The sequence below is a fragment of the Falco peregrinus genome, chromosome 9, assembly GCF_023634155.1.
Source record: "Falco peregrinus isolate bFalPer1 chromosome 9, bFalPer1.pri, whole genome shotgun sequence".
Lineage (NCBI taxonomy): Eukaryota > Metazoa > Chordata > Aves > Falconiformes > Falconidae > Falco > Falco peregrinus.
The window spans coordinates 22,885,770-22,907,045 of record NC_073729.1 but is presented as its reverse complement, the minus strand read 5'-3'; the positions used below and the strand labels follow the sequence as shown (position 1 = coordinate 22,907,045).

The 21,276-nt window shown below is 46.8% G+C and overlaps 2 protein-coding genes across 3 annotated transcripts in view; one reads left to right on the top strand and one right to left on the bottom strand.

The window, feature by feature from the left end:
• BCL2L1 (BCL2 like 1) overlaps window positions 1-21,276 on the bottom strand; it is a 198,433-nt gene that overhangs the window by 173,856 nt on the left and 3,301 nt on the right. The window lies entirely within an intron of this gene.
• Window positions 37-18,437, top strand: ASXL1 (ASXL transcriptional regulator 1). Of its 2 annotated transcripts, none has more exons than XM_055814266.1 (12): window positions 37-191; window positions 4,954-5,036; window positions 7,886-7,994; window positions 9,110-9,230; window positions 9,305-9,402; window positions 9,744-9,837; window positions 10,130-10,282; window positions 10,712-10,875; window positions 10,968-11,064; window positions 11,571-11,676; window positions 12,146-12,761; window positions 13,476-18,437. In XM_055814266.1, the coding sequence occupies exons 1-12, from the start codon at window positions 132-134 to the stop codon at window positions 16,386-16,388; spliced, it is 4,614 nt and encodes a 1,537-aa protein (XP_055670241.1). In that variant the 5' UTR covers window positions 37-131; the 3' UTR covers window positions 16,389-18,437. The 2 variants fall into 2 exon arrangements, with proteins under 2 accessions (XP_055670241.1, XP_005239964.2); XM_005239907.4 differs by lacking the exon at window positions 37-191 and adding an exon at window positions 4,203-4,501.

Sequence of the window (21,276 nt, the reverse complement as noted above, 5' to 3'; positions counted from 1 at the left end):
CCCGCGCCCCGCCCCGCGCGCCCGCGCGTGCCCGCCCCGCCCCCGCCGCCGCCGCCCGCCCGCCGCCCAGCCCGCCCGCCCGCGCGCCTAACGGTCCGCGCCCGCCGCGCCGCCGCCCGCGCGGGAGGAGGATGAAGGAGATGAAGCAGCGGAGGAAGAAGGAGCGCACGTGGGCCGAGGCCGCCCGCCTGGTGAGGGGGGGGGTGCCGCCCCGCCGCGGGGGGGCCTGGGCGGGCCCCGGGGAGGGGGCGCGGGGCTCGGCGGGGCCTCCCCCGCCCGGGGACTGCGCTGGCTCCGGCTCCGGCCCCCCGCGGTGACGGGGCCGCCTGCCGCCGCGGGCGGGGTGAGGCCGGGGGCTGGGCCGGGGGCGCTGCTACCCCCCGCGGTCGGCGCGCTCCGGTGCCCCCTCCCTGGTTGTTTCCCTCCCCCAGCCCGGCGGGGAGGGGAAGCACTCGGCGGGGGGGGGCCGGGGCTGCGGGGGCGCTGCGAGCCCAGCCCCGGGGCCGGCCGGGGAATGCGGGGCTCCCCCTGGGGCCGCCGCTGCCTCCCGCCGGGCCGTGGCGGGCCCCGGGCCGGGCTCTTGGCGGTGCCGTCCCGGGCCCTTCGGGGCTTCTGCCCGGGGGTGCCCGGCACGGGCAGGGCTGCGGCCGGGCTCGGGCAGGGGTTCAGGCGCGGGGGAGGCAGCGCAGCCTCGGGGTGGCCCGGCCGCCGTTCGGGGCTGCGCCGCTGTCAAAAGTTTCTGGTTTGATTCCTGAGGCTGCGGGTTTGGGCCCAGCCCCGGCAGAGCCCAGCGCGCCTGCCGTGCCTGCCCGGCTCTCCGTGCCTGCCCACGCCACGGCTGTGCTGAGCCTGGCGTCCGCAGCGCCCAGCAGCCGTTATCTTGTTGCTTTTCCCTTTAGGAGACGTAGCTGCGGGTGTACCTTGGTCTTTTTTGTCTTTAAGAATGTCTTTTTTGTCTTTAAGAATGTGCTTGTTGACGGTTTAAACTTCCAAACCCAGGTCTGCTTTGATGGTGCTTGTGTAGGGCTGTTGGGACGGTGCTGCCACTCGGCCATCGCAATGGGAGCAGAGTGATTTCCCTCCATGAAGCCTGTGAGCCGTATCTGTCTTGAACCCTGTTTATAGACCAGGAATTATAAAAATAACTTCTATGTCTTTCAGGTAGCAAGCACAAACCAGTCAGAAGCTTTATTTAAGGGCTGTGTTTGGAGGTGCTTGGGCTTGTTGCCTGCACGGAGTGCTGATGGTCGCTGCTGTCTGCTTTTGCAGCTGGCTGGAAGGAGCTTTGCTGTCTCTGGCCTCTGCCTAGCAGCTGCTCCCTCTCAGTGACACAGATCCGTGCAGGTACAGGAGTGGAGTAAGGGACGATCTGGCTGCCTGCTGTCGGCATGAACAAACCTCTGCAGTTTCCTCCGTGTAGCCCTGTCAGTGGTACTCAGCTTGTGAGGATACGGGTGTACTGGCTGTAGTAGACGTGTAGAAATGGATTTACAGGGTTTGAGGGTGTTTTTTTTCCTTTGTTTTTTCTTTTGTGCATGTATTTATTTTGGCTTTGCTGGGCCAGGTTACATTGGAGCACATAAACTTTCAGAAGGAGCAGTACGGGTGAGTCCAGCTGAGACTCATGTCTGGTATTGAGGATGTTCAGGATAGCTCTTGGTGCTCCTTCTGAGTAAGATTTGTTTGGCTGTCAGAGTGTTTTCTTACTGCTTGCCAGGAGGAAACCTAATCGGACAAGCATCTATCTTCCAGCAGCTTGCATAATCTTTTGTGTGTAAATTATAATATTTTAGATGCACATGACTTAGCTTGAAAAACTGGAGAAGGGCACGAGCCAGCTGCTGTAGAACTTCACTGCAGGAATCTGGTGCTCTAGTACTTCATCATGCAGTTCTCAAAGATCCTGGCTCTGTGAGCCAAGCACGTCACTGCGGGTGACAGGGATGCTTTCCTCGTAGGTGACCTCAGGGGCAGAGGCAGTACTGGGTGACCTTGCATTCATTCAGATGTTCTGAGCTCTAACAGGTGAAAAAAAAAAACAAAACCAAAACAGTATTTATAGGCTGCCTAAAGCAGCACGTGAGACTGCGACTCTGAAGCAGTCTCCTAACACGCATCCTCACCCCGTGTGATGGCAGAGGGATGGATCGCTTCACACAGCTCCTCTCTCCTGTCGTTTGGTCAGAACCTCAGGCATAGGCACTGTGGGTACAGGAGATGTCTAAGCCTCAACAGCATCTTAGAGCCATTGATGAACCAGAAATAGAACAATCTCATACTAGATTATCCACTTAGACCTACAGTTGCGTAGCCGCACTTCCAGCTTGCAGGACTGATTGTAAATCCACTAAAAATAGATCTTTATTTAACTTGTCTTACATGTGCTCCCTGTCAAAATGCTTTTAATTTTCCTTTCTGACACACACTATTGTATTTTGTGTTCCTCTCTATTTGTTTCTGAGAATCATCAGCAAAAGTGTATTTCAGTGTTGCTGCTCCTACAGACCTAATACTACACACATTCCATAAACTAAGCCTTTAAAGATTCGTTTGAACACTCAGAGCCGTAGGACTATTCAACAAGTGCTGTCAGAGCTGGTTGTCCAGTAAACTGATGGGGGGAGTGATGGAAACTTCCATCATTGGGGGCATAGGAACACTTGACTATGAGTATTATAAATAGTGGAGGAGGGGGGAAAAAAAATCTTTTTGGGGGGTAAGAAATAGCTAATGTTGTTCAAGGTGTAGCTCCTGATGGAAGGTTGACGTGGTGCTGGCAGGCTGGAGAGGGCTGGGACAGGAGTCTGGCTTCTGGTGGCTAAAGCTGCAGGACTGCAGGATCTTCTTCTTTCCCCCATTTCTGCCATTAAGCAGCCTGTACACTTAATATAGCTGTTGATTGGAAATTGTTCCCCTGAGTGCAGAATCTTTTATCTTTATGTAAATGCTTGTTGATGCTCAGTTTTAGGCTGTGTATTTCGCTTGCTGTGCGTGTCACTTGAGAGGGAGTTTATAAGCTGTGGAGAATTTCCTTCTATTTCAAAACCGGCATGTTCCATTTTGTGGATCTTGCGCTCAGCCTGGGAGTGATGTGTTTCCCCTTGTCAGCTGTCTCCTCCCTTTGAGTGATGGGGGGTGACAGTTCACGAGGAAGGCATGGAAACGTAACCTATGGAGGTTTTTTGATTAGTGGAGGAAGAAGGGTGAGAGAGCTGTATTGACTGGGAATTAAAACTGTGTACTCCCTCTGAATATGGCTTATCACTTTCTTTGATCTTTTCTTTAAACTCTTTGTGTTTTCATTGTGCTTTATCTCAGTTTACGTAGTTCTCAAATTTCCATCCCCTTCCAGGTTAGCACCACCAATGCTTATGATCTTCAAGCATCTGAAAAATGCGTGTTAGCTGGATATGATTTAAGAAATTCCTTTTATCACAAAATATAGTTGAAGTGCAGAACTACAGTGACATGGATTGGGGTTTTATTTTACTTGTGGATGTTGGAGATGGTGTGGAGTTGCAAAAGTTGCACTGCACAACTTTGTTTTTTTGGGGTGGTTTTTTTTTTTTTTGCAAGTGTCCTGTTCATGCCACTTCAGAAGGCAGACTGGGCTTTGTGCCTTGCCACGGTGCTGCAGTGACTCAGTTCTAGATGTCACTGATATAAATGGGGCATTTGGGTTCCTCCAATGGCTTCTCCCACAAGTCAGACTGAAAGATAGCGTGTTGCTGACTCCTCTAAAGCATGGTGACAAATGAAATCAGGACCGTGCATCATCGTGGCCATTACGTTGGGGGAATTTAGACCACAGTTACGATCAAAAACTTCCCAAGTGAATACCCCTTGCAGCTTTTCTTGAATGTTTCAGGCCATGTCCTGTGCCTGTATCGCAGCCGTTTTGCTCAGTCGGACCCAGAGGTCTGTTGAGTTCAGTGTCTTTTGCATTCAGAGAGCAGCGCTGTCTGCTTCAATGGAAGGCGCAGGAGACAGCGTGTTAGGCAGCTGTAGGGTAATCTGCTCCCAAAGAAACATCGTGGCTTACATCTACTGCAGCTTATTTTTGTTCATTGTTTCCTGTTTATGTGGGTAATCATCTTATCCACAGAAATGTCCGGTCCTGGTTTTGAATTCTTGAGTTCTTGCTTCTAGATGTTTTGGAGCAGTAAGTTCCACAGGCTTTTTTTTTTTTTTTTTTTTTTTAAATAATAGCCTCTTTAGTTCTTTGCTTGTAAGTGGCAATTCTATTCTTCATGTAATATATGAAAGGATGAGTTGTTACTTATTGTATTGCCTATTTAATATTTGATTTTACTCATTTCTTTCAAAGGCAGGCTATGCAAATCTTTTTAGTGTCTCTAGCCATAACTTTTTTCCACGTCCTTTACTGTTATTGTTGTCCTTTTCTGAATTCTGTCCTTCTCTGACAAGAATTCTGGCTCTTACCCATGGTACCCTTCTTGAGATGGAGCGAAGATGAAATGAATGCAGTAATCCAAGGAAGGTATGCTGTTGAATTATAGAGTTGTACAGTAATACTTGTAGGGGCAGAAAAATACTGGATGCTTTATTGAAAGGTAGGAAGGTGTATGGCAGGGGGAACATGTTACATTGAGGGCTGCTAACCACCGAGCAGTTCTGAAGGCCATATGTGGCAGCAGCTCGGTCTAACCTAAATTGAAGTCTGTGGTAAAGCTTCCACTGGTTTCATGCTATGGGGTCAAGGCCAAATTCTTCTTTTTCTCTCCTTCATGTTTATATTTCAGTTAATTAGGGACCAGATAAAGGTAAGCCTTTTGCTGTGCTTACCGTGACTCTGAAATTTTTAGTGTGTGTCTTTTGCAGATGAATAAAGTTTTAAGAGGCACATTATTGGATCTGAACCGCAGTTATGGGGCAGTTCTGTTAAAGCAGAAGCAAATTCTGTAATGACACGTGGTCTTTCTGTCTTTTCAGGTGCTGGAAAATTACTCTGATGCTCCTATGACCCCAAAACAGATTCTGCAGGTCATAGAGGCTGAAGGACTAAAGGAAATGAGGTTAGTATTGATGATCTTGTCTAAAACATAGTATGGAGCATGGGAGAGACTGCGTATGAAGGCTTGTGTTGCTTCGTGCAGTTCTGCCCCATCTCCAGCCCACTTCTCTTCCTTTTTTTATCTTTCTAGCTTTGTAGTTTCAGATGACAGTATAGACATTCGTATACAGGTTGGGGCGGGGGGGGGCAGTGTCTGTGACAATAACTGGAAGCTGCTCTTGGATTTTTTGATAATGTACAGAGTCCCCTTCATCCATCTATTGTAAAATAAATGCCTGTTGCAGATCAGACTCCTGCATTGTGTTGTACTTACCACTTGTATGGTTCTCTCATAAGTAGCTCTCAGTAGTTTCTGCTATTGTGACTCTAGTTTGAGAACAGTTTAATTTGGTCTCCTCTGATGCTTCATTTCTAGAGCAGACATTATGTTTTAGGAGACTCGTAAAAGTCTTCATTTTATATTACTATACTAACTTCTGCTCAGATTTTCGAGCACTGTGGTAGCGCTGCTCACACTGTTGCGGCTCTTGACACTGTATGGAGGAGATGCCCATACAGTGGATTTCATATGGAAAAGAACCTGATACAGAGCCTTGGAAACGCTAGGAGTGGGAGGCTGTTTCCCTTGGTTAAATTCCTGTGACAGCAGTAGAAGAGAGATGCAGTGTGTCTTGCAGATCCAAAAGAATAGGTAACCATGATAGCCCAAATGCCTCAGCTAGTGCTGCATGGCAAAAAAAAGCAAGTTTGACTCTGAGAGACGGCAAAAGCAGTCTCTTTTGGCTGCTGCACAGTGGTTGACTGCTTGGGAATCCAGATGTGTGGACTAGTCTTGCTTCCCCCTCACCTTGATTCTGTGGACTCTTTTCTACCATGGTGTTTGTGTTTCCTGAACCTGTACTTTGCCCAGCTACAGAAGGTAAACTAAGTCCTGGGACCTAACAACTCAAAATTTTAGCTTGTTTCTGCTCCTTATTTGTGTCTGAAATCAGGAAACAGCTGAGATTGTTTGAATAGTGGAAACCAGTGATGCATACAGAGGTGTCATGTGTAGGAGTTCCATTGTTTGGAAAGGGACGATGCTGGCATGTGTTGCTGCATCGACACTGGAGCTGTTGGAACGCCCACGTGCCGCCGGCGATCCTTGCTGAGGAGATCTTCACCGATGTGGATGCAGGCAGTGGTTTCACAGCTCTGAGTCTTAATTCAGACAGGCTTTTAATGAGGACCTTCATATAGCTTTGTTGTAGTCAATACTCCACACCTTTCTTGCATCGGTCCTGTTAGTTAAGCAGGTAGTTGAAGATCTGCATGCGCAGGCTGTCCTCTGCTGAAGGCAGTAGCAGGTCTCTTTTCACATGTGTAACCTGTCTTGGTGCTCTCCCCATTTTGACAAGTGAACTGTCACAGTATGTTACTAAAGACCAGACTTTGGAGCATGTGTCCAGTTAAATCTCACAGAGTAAAATCGTTCCTTTAAAGGTCGGTGTTTTTCCCTTGGGATGTCTGCTCTTCCTTCCCCAGTCATTAATTCTGTGCTTTAAGAAAGGGCTGTTTTCTTCAGAGTGTAATTGTTCACAGAATAAAGGCGGTGATCCTGCCTGGCTGAATATGCAGCAGACCTTGCTGGTACTTGTGTAGCAGCCCTTCCTGAAACTCCATTTCCTGGAGGAAATGGCTCAAGGGGCTCGAGATGTTTTTCCCTTTGAATCAGCCCTGAGGCACTGCTCCCTGGTTTGGGGGTCACACTGGTCTGTTGCGGGGGCAGCGTTCCTTACGGGTGGCACTGATGGTCCCGCGTGGCTGACAGGACACTTGGGCCCAGCACCACTGCTGAGTCCTAGCTCCTAGGAGAGTTTCTTAACTGTTTGGGTTTTTTTCTCATTTTTTTTTTCTCAATTTTTTTTCTCATTTCGAGGAAAACTGCTTATTTTGCCATTCTGAGAAGGCAGTTTGCGGCTGGTTAGCGTGCTTGGAGCGTCTGTTGAACACAGAAGGGAAAACACTGTCTAACAGGACAGAAGGCTGGAATTTTTTTTTCATAGGATCTAAAAGAGTAATTTTTTCTGTTGCCAAGGCTTGTGAAGAAATGTCCAAAAACTAAACGCGCTCAGGGTGGAAATGGAAATTGTTCTAAGTTTTCAATTTGAGAAGGATTTTCTTTGAAATATTTTATCTCAATCCAGTTTTTAGTTTCACTTTCAATAATAATGAAATCAAGACCGCTTTAATGTCTCTTCCAGGTAACTTTCTGCCTGTACATGTGTAACTTACTGGAAAACATGAGATTTTGTGGCACAGAAGTTCCACCAGTGTGAGTGTAGGAAGGTTACTTTAACCAGGGAGTTACGTAGGACGTGACAAATTAGCACATCAGACCTTGTCTGTCTGACTCTGCTAGTGCAATTTTGTCTGTGACATGTGAGGGAAGATGTTCCAGAAACACACATATGTGTACAATTTGTGCTGGTTTTGTTTACATCTCTCTACTGCTAAAGAATTCTGGGGTTTTTTTGTAAAATCAATCCAACTCTGAAAGTTTCAAGCAGAGAAAGGGAGGAAACAGGTAAATTTGTTAAGCATCTAAAACGGACTGAGAGTAACTTTAAAATTGGTGTAACATTTCCTGTTTTCTGCTGGTTGCTTCGCTGTGATGTGTTGAGGTTGATGTACAGGTCAAAAAGGATAACGGTAGTACTGTTCTGACTGAGGTGCCCACCCCGTAAAGTTCATGAGCAGCATCTCGGTTCCCCTCAGCTAAATGATGCCCGTTTAAACAGGTCTTTCGGGCTGTTTTCTTGATAAGGCCATTTCTTAACACTTAATGTTTTCTTTCTTTTTCTATTTCAGTGGCACTTCTCCCCTAGCATGCCTCAACGCCATGCTCCACTCCAATTCCAGGGGAGGTGATGGACTCTTTTACAAACTGCCCGGACGCATCAGCCTTTTCACACTGAAGGTAAACGCTGAGTTCCTGCTTGCAGCTGAGGGCCGAGGTGCAAGTTCTGCTTGTTACGCATAGCTGAGTGTTAAACTGCCACGGAGCATCATATGAGCTGGATGTGCCGCATGTGAGAGTGTCATGTGAAAGGGTGTCTGGAATTCATTATTTCATTAGAGCTTGTACCTTTCAGCTATATTCAGCCATAATAATTCCTTTTTTAAAAAAAAAACCTATTATTTCTTGAATTTCACAAAGAAGGTAAATCCTCTTATTCCAGTACTTGGTGTCCAACTCAGGTGGCTGCTTATCGAAACAGTTCCATGCTCTCCTTTTCTGCCAGCCTCAAGGGAACACAGCCAACCAATAAATTAAACTGGTCTGAGAGCTTGTAGCTACAAGTAAAATCTTGATAGGAAAATGTGTATTCATTTTTCTAGTTGTTTGTTTTGTGTTCCACTGCATTCTGTGTATATTTAGCATCACCATTTTCCTCAGATCTTGAGATCTTTGTGGAATGTTTTTTATTTTTAGTTTATTGTCCTGCTCATCTTAAATGTTGAAAATGTTTCTGGTCTTAGGCTTTTCTTTTGCATTGTTTTGTACCATTGGGTTCCCTGATAAATGTCAGCATGGTAGACAACAGGTATCTCAGCTATTTCATTTGTTTTTTGGTTTTTTCCCCTGATACCAGAAAATGTTAAATTGTTGTGTTTTGCTGAAAATAGATGGCATTGAAATGGCTTTGATTATACAAATAGCAAATACAACTCTTAAGCTCCCTGTCTTATTATTTGGCTATCCTGACGCTACCTGCTCTTTTATAGTAAGAATGAGATACTTCTTTTTAATAGAAGCTGCTTGCTTGCAGAAAATTGCAATCAGTTATTATCCTTATGAATTTTGAGTATGTTTGAATTACTCAACTAGGAGGTGTCTATGAAGCGTGCTAATAGTTTATATGACTTCTGTTCCACTATGAGCCTAAATACACTTTAAAATACCTTTCTGCATCAAGGATTAAAATAGGGAAGATAAAAAAAATAAGCTTAAAAACTATATCCGCTAAACTGTCTGTTCCCAGTGGTTGGGAGGGAGGACCGTAGCCATGCTGGTTCTGTTTGCCCATTTAGAAGGATGCCTTGCAGTGGTCCCGGAATCTGTCTGTGCCAGAAGGGGAGGAGCTGGAGGATACAGCAGACGCAGAAAGCTGTGAGTCCAATGAAGCAAGCACTGTGAGTGGTGATAATGATGGTAAGTGTCTAATGACATTAATCTTAAACTATAGGATCTACTTCTGTGTCTGACTGAGTGCCCATTTCTTTCAGTGTCTCTTGATGACACCTCCTCTAATGCCTCGTGTTCCACTGAATCTCAGAGCAAGGGACCTGCTACTACCAGGGAGAGCTACAGAACCGCCTCCCAGGTAGGAAGAAGTGGGGCTGACGGGGAAATGTGAAGCCTTGCAAGGGGAGCTTCCATTACTGTGTGATAGCTGGGTTGGCGTGGCAGGGATTAGTTGTGCACAGGTCCTCAAAGAGTTACAGGGCTGTTTGCTTAGGTGAGGAGTTTGCAGTGTGGGGAGGAGTCAAGTACAGGAAAGTATTTTTGAATTCTCTGCTATTCATACATGTTGACACCTGAAGATTTACCTAGGGGCTAGGTAGTTCTTTGAGGACTGTGCTGCTTAGAAGATTATTTTACCTCTCCATAATGTCTTTGTTCCTTTGGATATTTTCTTTTTGTTTGTTTCTTTCTGGACTGCAGACAACCAAACAAAAGAAGAAGACTGGTGTAATGCTGCCACGTGTTGTCTTAACACCCCTGAAAGTAAATGGGGCACACATGGAGTCTGCCTCAGGTGAGCATTGCTTTTGTTGTGGTGGTTTTCTAATGACATTATTTCTAATAATAATTCAGTAGTCCCTAGTTATCTGTAAGTTTGCCTGAGGACGACTTTTAACTCTTGACGAGAATGCATGTGACCACAGAGAACTCTGTGTACGTTTAACTCCACCAAAATAGTTGGTAGATAGGCAATAGCCTGTAATACTGGATCTCCTATTAGCACGTAATTCTTCTCTGTTAAACCACTCTCCAAGTTGGGCTTCTGTTGGTCTTTGTATATTTTTATGGAATTGTTTTGCTTTTAGGCTTCACAGGGAGGCATGCTGATGGGGAGAGCAGCAGCACATCCAGCAGCAGCAGCAGCTCTTTGGCCCTGTGCAAAGCCACCTTGCGCAGTAGGACAGAAATAAACAGGGATCCTCCGCAGCTTCTGAGAGGTATCCGAAAGCCCACAGCTGGTAGGTGTTTCTGGTTAAAGTTAGAAAAATAACTGGCCGTAAAAGCAGGCAATGTTGAAGTCCGTGTATATCTGAGAAAAGAACAGCGAGGCTGTCTTCCTTCAGAAGGCGTATGATGACCTTGAGGCTCACAAGCCAGGTCTTCCTCCCTGAATGTTACTGAGGCAGTAGTTTAAAAGTTTGCCTAGTCTGAAGAGCAGCATCAAGAATTGTACATGAATATGACAGAAATGTGGCCTCATATCAAAATTCCAGATGCATGTGTGCTAGCTGGTGTTCGAGAGTCTTTCTTCATACTTCAATGCCACAGTCTTTTCTCATATATTTTGCTCCTTTTGCTGTAGTAGTTTGAGATTAAACTCTTGCCTGTAATGCTGAAATACTTTTATATGACAATGATTATTTTATTTGCCTGTCCTTAAACTACAGGGCAAATGAAACGAAACAGGGGTGAAGATATTGACTTTGAAACACCTGGTTCCATTCTTGTCAATACAAACCTGCGAGCTCTGATAAACTCCAGAACCTTTAATGCGCTCCCATCACACTTTCAGCAGCAGCTTCTTTACCTCCTTCCAGAAGTTGATAGACAGGTATGAGGGTGCAGCATTGGAGTGTTTTCATCACATCGCCTCTTGGTTGCAGAATGGCTGGAGCAAATGTTTTTTTCTGTTTGCCCCGTCAGGTTGGGGCTGACGGGCTGATGCGTCTCAGTGGCAGTGCTCTGAATAATGAATTCTTCACCCACGCTGCGCAGAGCTGGAGAGAACGACTAGCTGATGGTGAGCAGCTTTGCTTTCCTGGGTGGCTGGAGGATCAGTACTCATGGGATTATTTTTTGGTTTGTTTTGTTTTCTTTTACAGTTAATGAATGAGAGTTTAGTCCAATTCTGCAGTCTTATCTGACTATGTTGCCCCCAACTTGTCTTCTTTTTTTGTTTTGTTTTCTTTAAAAACCAAAGATGCATTTTCCTTTGGTGCCACGGGACTTTCAGAACGAAGTGGTTGAGGTGTAAAGTAGTGTCAGGCTTATCTTTCCTTAAATGGTGGCCTCTGTCTGGAAAAACATGATTCTTTTTTTTTTTGTCAGACTTGCTTGAGGCTGTGTGACCATTGCCCGTAAGGAGTGGCTGGCAGCATGTAGATCTGTAGTAGGGTGGAGAGCAGGGCGATAACAGAAAGTCTGTCCTTTGTATATAGAGCTGCTGTACTGTTAAAACACAAAAGGTTGCATTTGCAGAATCACTTTTGTTTGGAACTGAATTTCAGTCTCTTGCCTTCCATGTAGGTGAGTTCACCCACGAGATGCAAGTTCGAATTCGGCAGGAGATGGAAAAAGAAAAGAGAGTGGAGCAATGGAAAGAGAAGTTCTTTGAGGACTACTATGGGCAAAAGTGAGAAATTGTACCTCATGTGTCCTGTTCTGTCTGTGTTGGTGCAGGTGGCAGGGTGTGTTTCTGCTTGTAGATACCTGAGAAGTTGCAGCATAAACTGCTTGAAAAATACAGGTTTTGGGGTGAAACATTCAGACTGTTGCACCAGGGAAATCCTTGGTGGAATTGGCTGTGTCACAGCAGAATTTTGTAGCCTGTGTATGTTTTTTTCCAAGACAAGTTAGTATGACTCGTTTTCCATCAATAATTTTTACATTTTCTTATTTTTCTCATTCCCTGTGATAGTCATGTGGGATAGCAAATGTATAGGTTATCTCATTGCAGACTGACTTAATAAGGTTTTGATGAGTCTCTGCTTTGTGATGCGTTACTATGTATAGTTGTGTGCAGTACAACTATAAGTAAAAGATTAAATGCTTAAATTGGGATGGGCTGTAGCTTTTAGCTGGTTTTTGTGTTTGCCTTGTAGGTTGGGCTTGACCCAAGAAGAATCCCAGGAGCAGAATTTGGTGCAAGAAGATGCCGAGAACAGGACAGGACTGTCTGTTAAAGGAGAAGCAAGACTGCCGCGCGGTCCGTCTACACGGCAGAGAGATGGGCACTTCAAGAAGCGCTCTCGGGCTGACCTGAGATGCAGAGCCAGGAGGAGCCTGTACAAATTGCGTGAACCTGAGCAAATGGAGGCTTCCAAAGAGACTGCTTCTGTAGGACCAGATTCCTCTCTTCATAAAGAGACAAAGCCTGAAACAGACCTGAAGAAAGATGACCTGACGAGCCCTTCGGCTGCAGTACTGAAGCCAGAGAGTTCAGAATTGCACCTCTCTCCAGAGACTTCCAAATCACACAGTAAATCGGAGGATCTGTCACTGGCAGCTGCAAACAGAATTCCCAGTTTGCCCCCAGAGTACTCTGCTCGGGAGTCCAAGGACCAGAAGAGGAAATGCTTTGAGGAGGCTGCCTCTGCATCCTTCCCCGAAAAGAAGCCCCGGCTTGAAGATCGTCAGTCCTTTCGTAACACAATTGAAAGTGTTCACCCAGAAAAGCCACAGCCTACTAAAGAGGAGCCAAAAGTCCCACCCATCCGGGTAGGAAAGAGAATTATAGCTGCTTGGTATCTCGGGGCTGTCACGCTCAGTAGCATCAAAACATTATTAAAATGTCAAGTGTTGTCATCTTAAGCGAAGAAGTGGAAGGGTTTCACTGGTAGAGCTGGCTAAGTAACTCTGAATACCACAGTTTACAATCTTATTTAGACAGGCAAAGAATGGAAAATCAAGGTTTTTGCACAAGAGCACAGGGTAACCTTGATTTACTCCGTTAGTTTGCATTTCTGTCGATACAGGAACGACTTTTCCTGAAACTAGCTGACTTGCAAAAGAGTCCTTCAGATTCTGCTCTTTGTCCTGTGTAATTTCTCAGTTCCTTTCCTTTTGGGCAGAATCTTAGTGTTCCTTCTGGCTTTTCCCATTTTGACTAGAGGCATCCATCTTAGCTTCAGGGCAGTCATCCTGATGCAAAGGAGACCATTTTGATTTCTGAAGATCTGTATGTAAATCACTTATTTCGTATTTGTCTGCAGCCTCTGGTAAAACAACGTTAATATTTACTGAGCTTTCATGTATCACATGACAGAGCACATAAGCAGAGGTTACAGGGAGCTTGCTACTTCTCTGCCAAAATTAGTTTTTTAAGTTGGAATTTTAAATTTTCGTTGAATTCTTATGGTAAGAATTGTGATGAACGGATGCTAATGAAGTGCATTTCACTGTCTGAAGTAATTGCTTTTCCCTTTCTTTCAGATTCAACTTTCACGTATTAAACCACCCTGGGTGGTTAAAGGTCAGCCCACTTACCAGATATGCCCCAGGATCATCCCCAACACGGAGCCCTCCAGCCGGGGCAGGACTGGGGCCAGAACACTCGCAGACATTAAGGCCCGTGCTTTGCAAGCCCGAGCCCAGCGAGAAGCTGCTACAGCCGCCATTGGAGGTGGGGGTGGCCCAGGTGGAGGGAGAAGCACTGATGAAGGAGGTGGTGGAGGAGAATCCAGCAGCCATACAGAGCACCGGAGATCAAAGAGAACTCATGGAAAGCGTTCGTCAGATCTACAGCGAGCACAATTACTGTCGTCTCTCCATCTGAATGGAGAAAAGGTTCACTCCGAGGTGGCTTCTCAGGAGGCTGACAGGAATTCCTTCCTCTCTTCGAGACAAGAGCCCTCTTCTTCAAAGAGCGAGGGAAGTGGTGTTCTGGAACGCGCTGCAGGCACTAGCTCAGGGGAAGCTCAGCCTGGTGATCGTTCACCTAGAAGGCAGTTCTGTGATGCTTTGACTGGGTCATCCTTAGACAACACGACTCCTGAGAGGCAGGAGGAGAGCCCTGAGCAGCTCCTCTGTGACCTAAGGACCGAAACCCCATCTTGTGTTGCGTCACAGGAGAGGCAAAGTACAAAGCTGAGATGCGTGGGTCCTCCAGTAAACGGTCTGTTGTGTTCTCAGGTGCAGGGAGCTGCGCTCAGTCCTATGGAAGATGGGGTTGTGTTGGAACTCAAAGGTGTTGGTGCTTCCACCGTACAGCTGGATTATCATTCTGATGTAAAGGAAAGTTCCTCCAGTTGTCCTGCTCTTCTGCCAGAATTGTCATTGGGAGGTAAAGAATGCCATGAGCCAGAAATGGTGTCTAGATTTAGATTTAATGGCTCCGAAACATGTGTGGCTGATAGCGATAACTCCAAAACAGTGACTGCTGGAGTGGAGAAAGCCGTCCCCGTGCTGTGCAACTTTGCACACTTGCAGGCAGAGAAAGAGTGTGATGGCAAACTAAGCAATGAAGAACAAAATGCAGAGTCTCTGGTGAAACCTTCTTTACACGATGACTTTATTTCTCAGAAAAGGATAGATACCTCTGAAAAACTTCGGCAGCTGAGGGAGAGGTGCCCCAGAACAGAACCAGAAAATGCACATCAGCCACTGAGAGAGACCCAAGAGTTCAAGACAAATGGAGATGATGAAATACAGAGTACACACAGTGAAACAACAGATACTGCTTCAGATTTTGAAGGTGACGTACCTGATGAGAATGTGGAGATGGATGTATGTTTCAGAAATGCCGGCTGTAGGGAAGTGGCTGGGAAAGACTCCTCCTGTCACAGCAGCACTGAGAGATGCAATAGGATTAGAACAACATCGTCTGTGGAAACAGATAGTCTGGCCTATGTTGTGGACTTCCCTGCAGCGGTGAGCGCTGCACCTCCATCTCAGAGATGGGGACCACATGCATCGTTGCCCCAGAAAGCTGAGCAGCCGACAGGTTCTGCTCGGCCCGTATCCTCTATTGAAACCAACAACCCTCTGGTGATGCAGCTGCTTAAGGGGAACCTGCCACTGGAAGAAGTTCTCCCAGTATCTCATGCCAACATCAAGGTGGAAATTATGCAGCCACCACTGGACAAGCAGTCAGAAAGCCTCTCTCTGCAAGTGGAGAGAGGTAGCAGTTGCTATTTTGGCAAAGAGTCTTCTGCAGATGTAGGAATAAAGGGGAGTGCCCTAAGCAGGAGCGATGACTTCCACTCAATGAGGTCTTCCATAGATCCCCAGGAAAATAAGTGCGGATCAGGAGCAGCGTTGCCTAGAGCAGCAGATGCGGAGGATCAGTCTATTCCAGAAAAGCATTCCAAAGTTGGCTCGACTTTAAGCTGCCGAGACCAAGTGGCAAATGTGGGAAGTGCCTCTCAAAAGCCTGAAGATACGGGCCCTCAGGAAAGAACTTTTCCTTCCTGTAGCTTTGAGGAGCAAAAGGAGTTGCCCAAGGTCCATCGGGTGCCACAGCATAACCCATTGGCAAGTGTCGTCACAAATAAAAGTCCAGAGAAGTTGAACACCTCTACGGAGCCTCGGTTTTTATCTCCATCTGTAACTTCTCTCAGTCCGAGTCAGACGGGAGGTGTGTCAGTCAATAAAAATTATGTTGGAGTTCAAGGCAAAAAACTCTTTGGTTCCGGTTTTCCTTGCAAACCCAGTGTTAGACTACATCACTCCAGAGCTTTGGATCAAGTTTCAGCCATGGGAACCTTGTCTCCCAGCAAACAGATTCCTGTAGACAAGAGCTGTGCATCGGGAGAAGGAATCCCAGCTGTGAGGGAAGAATGGACTCCAAAGCAGCACACCAATGGCCTGGGAGGAATAAAAAATGAGAATGTGTTGGCATGTGGCAGCCCAGCCAAGAGGAACACAGAGAACCGGAAGGATGCAATGCAAAACCCCACGGAGCTGACTGAGCATTTGCAAAGTGTTCCACTGGTTATGGACTTGCCATTTTTTAAGTTTTCAAGGGAACCAGGGAAAGGACACAATCACCCTTTGGAGCCTTCTTCCATACCTTCTCAGCTCAATATCAAGCAAGCGTTTTATGGGAAGCTTTCTAAGCTGCAGCTTAATTCCACCAGCTTTAATTATTCATCCAACACTCCAGCTTTTCCCAGAAGTCTTGCTGGAAGCATGATGCAGCTAACCCACAAAGCGAACTTTGCTGCAAACCATAATACGTCCCTTTCTGTGCAGATGTTTGCTGATAGCAGCAGTGTTGACGAGATACCGTTCAAGTGCTCGTGCAGCCTTAAAGCCATGATCATGTGTAAAGGCTGTGGGGCGTTTTGTCATGATGACTGTATAGGACCCTCTAAGCTTTGTGTATTGTGCCTTGTGGTGAGATAATAAATTATGGCCATGGGACAAATTGTATATTCAGTGTGTGTATTTTGATAATGACTGATCCTAAAACCTGTACACAAAATACTATTCTGTTTATAGTAGAAATGCTATTACACTTTGTTTTGGTGAGGAAAGTTGACTTGCCTTCCCACTAAAACCTACAGTGCAAAACCCTTTCTTGCTCACGGTTACACTCCAATCTCGGTGGGCTGCGCCCCGCTGGAGCGATCCTTCTGCTTCGTGCTATTGTGGAAATCCTGATTGTGCTTTGATACACGTGCTGAGGCTAACACCTGAGCGAGAGGCAGTTTGCTGTGGCAATCCGTGGACCCTCTTGTCGAGGAAATCTACATCCAAAGGAACTGGAACAGGGTGTTTTCTATTTCAGGGCTGCGCTAGGTGAGGCCCTACAGTCTTCCACTCTCCCTTTCTGCCATCTCCATTCTCGGTTTGCATGGGAAGTGCTGCTGCACAGTGAGCGTAAGCAAAGAGCTTGCTCTGCCATGACGGTTCTGTACGGTTTTTGGATGCTCCAGCAGAACGTGGTGCCCAGTGACGCATGCTGCGGGTGGCTGTGGAGCCGTATACAGCGAACCATATACTGGATGGAGCCAGCTCGGAGGATGCAAGAAGAGGAAAAGAAATAAAATAAAAAAAAGTGGCAGGTGCCAACCCGATGCCTTCTGCTGGTCTGCAGGAAAATGTGTGGCCTGGGGAACTGTGTGCCTGGCTGAACTCTTGGACCAGCCGATGTGACTGCCTCTTTTGGCTGACTTCCACAAACTTGTGTGAAACGTTGGAGGTTCCTAGAAGCTCGTTTATGTGGCCTGCAGTCTCTGCATTGCAGCCCTGCAATGAGGACTTGAACACGACAGCATCTGACCACTTGCAAGCGTCTAGCTGTGCATCTGTGTGATGATCATCCTAACATTTAAAGCAGTGTTTTTTTCTTCTTTTTTTTAATATATTTTCATTTTTGGATGTATAAAGTGAATTATTTGGCTCCTGTAAGTATCCTCTATGCATCTGTTTGATCATGTATTTATATGTTGTACACAGTACTGGCCAACTCTGTAAATGGATGTAATGTACATAGAACATAAAGGGTTCTTTTTTCTTTTTTTTTTTTCCCCCTTGGATTTTCAGGCTCTACAGCAGTATTGCATTAAAGTGGTTGTTAGTTATTAATCTGCATCTGTAGTCAGAGCCACTGTATTCTGTCTTGGCTGACGTGAGGCTCAACATGCAAAGGTGTGTCTCGGTTCTGACAGCCTCCCTCTGCCTGGGCGTCCATGCCACGTTGTGCAGGTGACTGGTGTGCAGACTCAAGGATGACCTGGTGGGATTGGCCGAGTCGAGCGCGCTTCACTGGTCACTCCTCCAAGCTGCCGGCAGTTGTTGCTGTAACTGATCTCCTGGAGCATGGCTGTAGCTGCATTGCAAGAAGGTGAACATCCTTGTGCATCCATAGATTGAGAGCAAAACTGACTTTCTGCCTCTTTGGAGCGATTGCTAATCGAGTGAATTGCTTCACTGGGGGGAGAAGTCAGCTCTCTTGTTTAAGCAGGCAGTAGCAAGAATTATAGGGGGTTTATTTTCATTTTTTTTCTTCTTGTCCCTTTTCTAGCTCTGTCCTACCTCCCTTGACCGTGTGCTTTTTTTTCTCTCTCTCTCTTTTTTTTTTTTCTTTTTTTTTTTTTTTTAACATGCAAGTCCCTATTTGAGATGCAAGCCTGAGGGATGCAACAAGTTTAGTCTGTGAAATGGTTTATCCTTAGTGCATCTGACAGCCTCATGTTGTGGGGACGTGGGAGGGAGACCAACACGCCTGCCCGCACCCTGGGGTGAACAGGATGGTGGTGGTGGAGGCGGAGCGGAGGTGTGAAACCTGCTTACCAAAGATAGGGAGTGGAGCTGGGGGTCTGGCTCTGCCTCCTTTGGGGCCACTGTAGTGTGCAGATTGAACTGGTCTGGTTTGCAGAGCCCTCGGGGGGGTCTGCTCATGTATGTCCCTTGTGGTATTGGAAAAATAAACACTCTGTAAAACCTGCATTTGTGGTTTCAATCCTCTTTTTCTGAAATCATCCTCTGTGCTCTCCAAGGCAATATTGCTTTTCCTCTCGTGTTTTTTAACTGGGAGCGTTCCAGAGCTCTGCTCAGATGATGAAGGCGGTGGGGGTGGGGGTGGGCTGTGTTGCTGTCTTGGCTTCATTAAATCGTGTTTTATGCACTTACAGATAACTGAAGACAGTGCACCTACTGCAGATGCGGTGTGGCTCTTGGGACTCGGATACCCTGGAGCCTCCAAAAGCAGCAGCGTGGCTGCGGGAGCCCCCTGGTAACGGGGCTGCCTGCCCAGCTGGGGCGATGCCCATGGGCACCGTGAGCAGCCCCGGTGCTGCCAGGCAGGTCTTGCTGCTGCTCGTACGTGCCGTTACGTTGCTGTCATAATTGCTCGATAAACAGATCTGAAATTGTTTTCTAAAGAGCGTGACAGCGTGATACCAGTTACACTGTTTATTGAAACTGCCTGTAAACGGAACGTCGCTGATCCACCCTTCCTCTCTTCTAGGTAAGAAAAGAACGGGAGTTAAGTTTCGTGTCGGGGTTCTGGTCTCGTCACGGCGTGAATCTCCCACCAGGCAGACGGTAGATGATTCCATGAACTGAGAAGCAGGGCTGGGGGGCTGAGATCTGCGCGGGGCCGTAACATCGACCTTTCCTGCTGGCGTAGTGCTGCGGCACAGCAGCGCCGGTGCCCTGTTCTCCCAGTTCCTCCACATCCTGGTGCTGGCATGTTGGTGGCCACAAAGGCAGCAGCAGCGGAGCCTCCTGGCTGCTTGGGTCTGCTCGCTTTACAAGTGACGGTGACAAGGAAAAGGGGGCCGAGCCCAGCATTGCTGTGTTGGCGCCAAGGGAGCTCTGTCCCAAGCCTTGAGGAGGTTTATGGTTTAAACTCTGCCTCGCTCTGGCCAACCTCGGTGTCTCCGCATGTTGTGGCATGTGCCACAGGTCTGTGCCAGCACAAGAGCCGTGGCCAGGGCAGTGGCTGGTCCAGCACTGTTTTTTTTCAGGAGAAAAAAGGCTTTTGTGGTTTTTGGTAGTTCCTTGATATTCTCCTGACTCTGGCAGCCTGTTTGCAGACACAGGTGTGGTTAAAGATACACCATTAATCTAAATAAGCTAAAAGTAAGGAATGCAAAAAGTAAGGGTTGTTACTTAGGTAAGCTTTAAAACTAAATAGTCAATAATTATCTATTTTATTGGTCTGGTAGGTGATGTCAGGATTAGTTACCTCTAGAACAGGGGAGCTTCGAGGTCTCAAGAGTAAAACCCTATTAATGCTGGAATTTCACACAGAGCAAATGTAAATTGGTGGTTTTTTCTCTGTGGTATTTCTCTGCTAAATAGTAGATTTTCTCTCACAGACCATCTGCTGTTGGGGTCCAGCTCTGCCGTGCGCTGGAACATCCTGGCTCCGCGGTGGAGCTGGCTGCGGACAGAGGGGACTGTCCGAATCAGCCAAGACGCCGCTGCCCACGGCGCTGCAGAAGCAGCAGCAGGTATTGCCAAAGGTGCTGGAAGCTGGTTTGCACGCTGGTGTGACGGAGCACAGCTAATCCCCACGGCTTGCAGCCATCTCCCTTGCTCCATTTGAAACCTAGGAGCAGAGCTTATCCAGAGGCTTACAGTTACTAAACCTGTGCTGGGGCAGAGGAGAGACGCTTTACCTGTGTGCTACAAACCCCTCGCGTTAGCTCTGTGTACACGCATCCGTTAACGAATTACTATGGAAGGGCCATTGGGATGTGCTGTCCGGGTGAGTACACACAAGCTCGAACGCTCAGGTGGGTCCTGGCCATCGCTCAGGGCTGCAGCCGTCCTGGGGAAGGTGCAGGTCGCGCCGCGCCGCAGCCCAGGCGCAGGTGGAAAGGCAGTTTCCACCAAAGCTGCAAACCGACTTGACTGCTCTGTCCTGGCCCCTCCTGTCAGCCAGCTGCTGCTGCACATCAGGAGAGTTTTATCTACACAGTGCTTTGAGGTAAACGTTTTATGGATGCAAAGGTTTATTATATTTAGTGAATAAAGCTGGTAACGAAAAATCAGTACTTTCCATGAGGGAGAGGGAAAACTTTCCACAAACTTCAATGAAAACTCCATTATTATTTTTTTCCACAAAAAACAGACACTTCACAAAATTCAAAATTAATTTTTCAAAATATAAGTTAAGCATAAAATTTGTGACTAGCCCCACTTGTGAGTGCTAACGCTGCTCTCTATGGTACCCGCGGCTGTCTGTTAAGGAATGGAAAGCACAGCTTATGTCAAAATTCTTGAAATATTTTTTTTTTCCCTTTTAACACCTAAATTTAGATCCCACTTTGGTGCCCAATGGCACTGACCTCTCGCACAGCGCGTAGGCTGGGGCTGGGGAGCAATGCAGGCTGGCGGTGGGACGAGGGGCAGCGGCTGGAGAGCGCCTGGTGCCAGCAGCGCCCAGCGGTGCGACAGTGGAGGAGAAAGCCCTTTTTGTTATACAGTGTTTATTAAGTAGATTCAGTCTTATATATGATATACAGATTCAAAAGAAAAAAAAAAAAAGGATTCCACATACTTATGAAATCAGTGCATTTAGCAAGTAATACCATGGAGATAACAGCTTGATTAACAGCTCATTGGTCTTTGTTAAGTGAGGGGAACAGGGAGTTGGCCTGTGCTAATCATTCCACAAACAGAACAGAATTAAGTTGCATCACATATATAATAGACACACATTCTAAGAATTAAAATATTAAGCCACATTTACTGGAAAAATCCACAGTATATAACACAAATAACTCTTATCAAGCTCGTTGAGGAGGAAGTGCTCATCTGCTTAAGAGCCACGTTA

Bases quoted from the DNA above. Each gene is read 5' to 3' on its own strand.
- ASXL1 (XM_055814266.1), top strand. From the start codon at position 132: ATGAAGGAGATGAAGCAGCGGAGGAAGAAGGAGCGCACGTGGGCCGAG. The intron at 9,231-9,304 runs GTAAGTGTCTAA...CATTTCTTTCAG, and splicing joins TGTGAGTGGTGATAATGATG to TGTCTCTTGATGACACCTCC. The intron at 12,762-13,475 runs GTAGGAAAGAGA...CCTTTCTTTCAG, and splicing joins CAAAAGTCCCACCCATCCGG to ATTCAACTTTCACGTATTAA.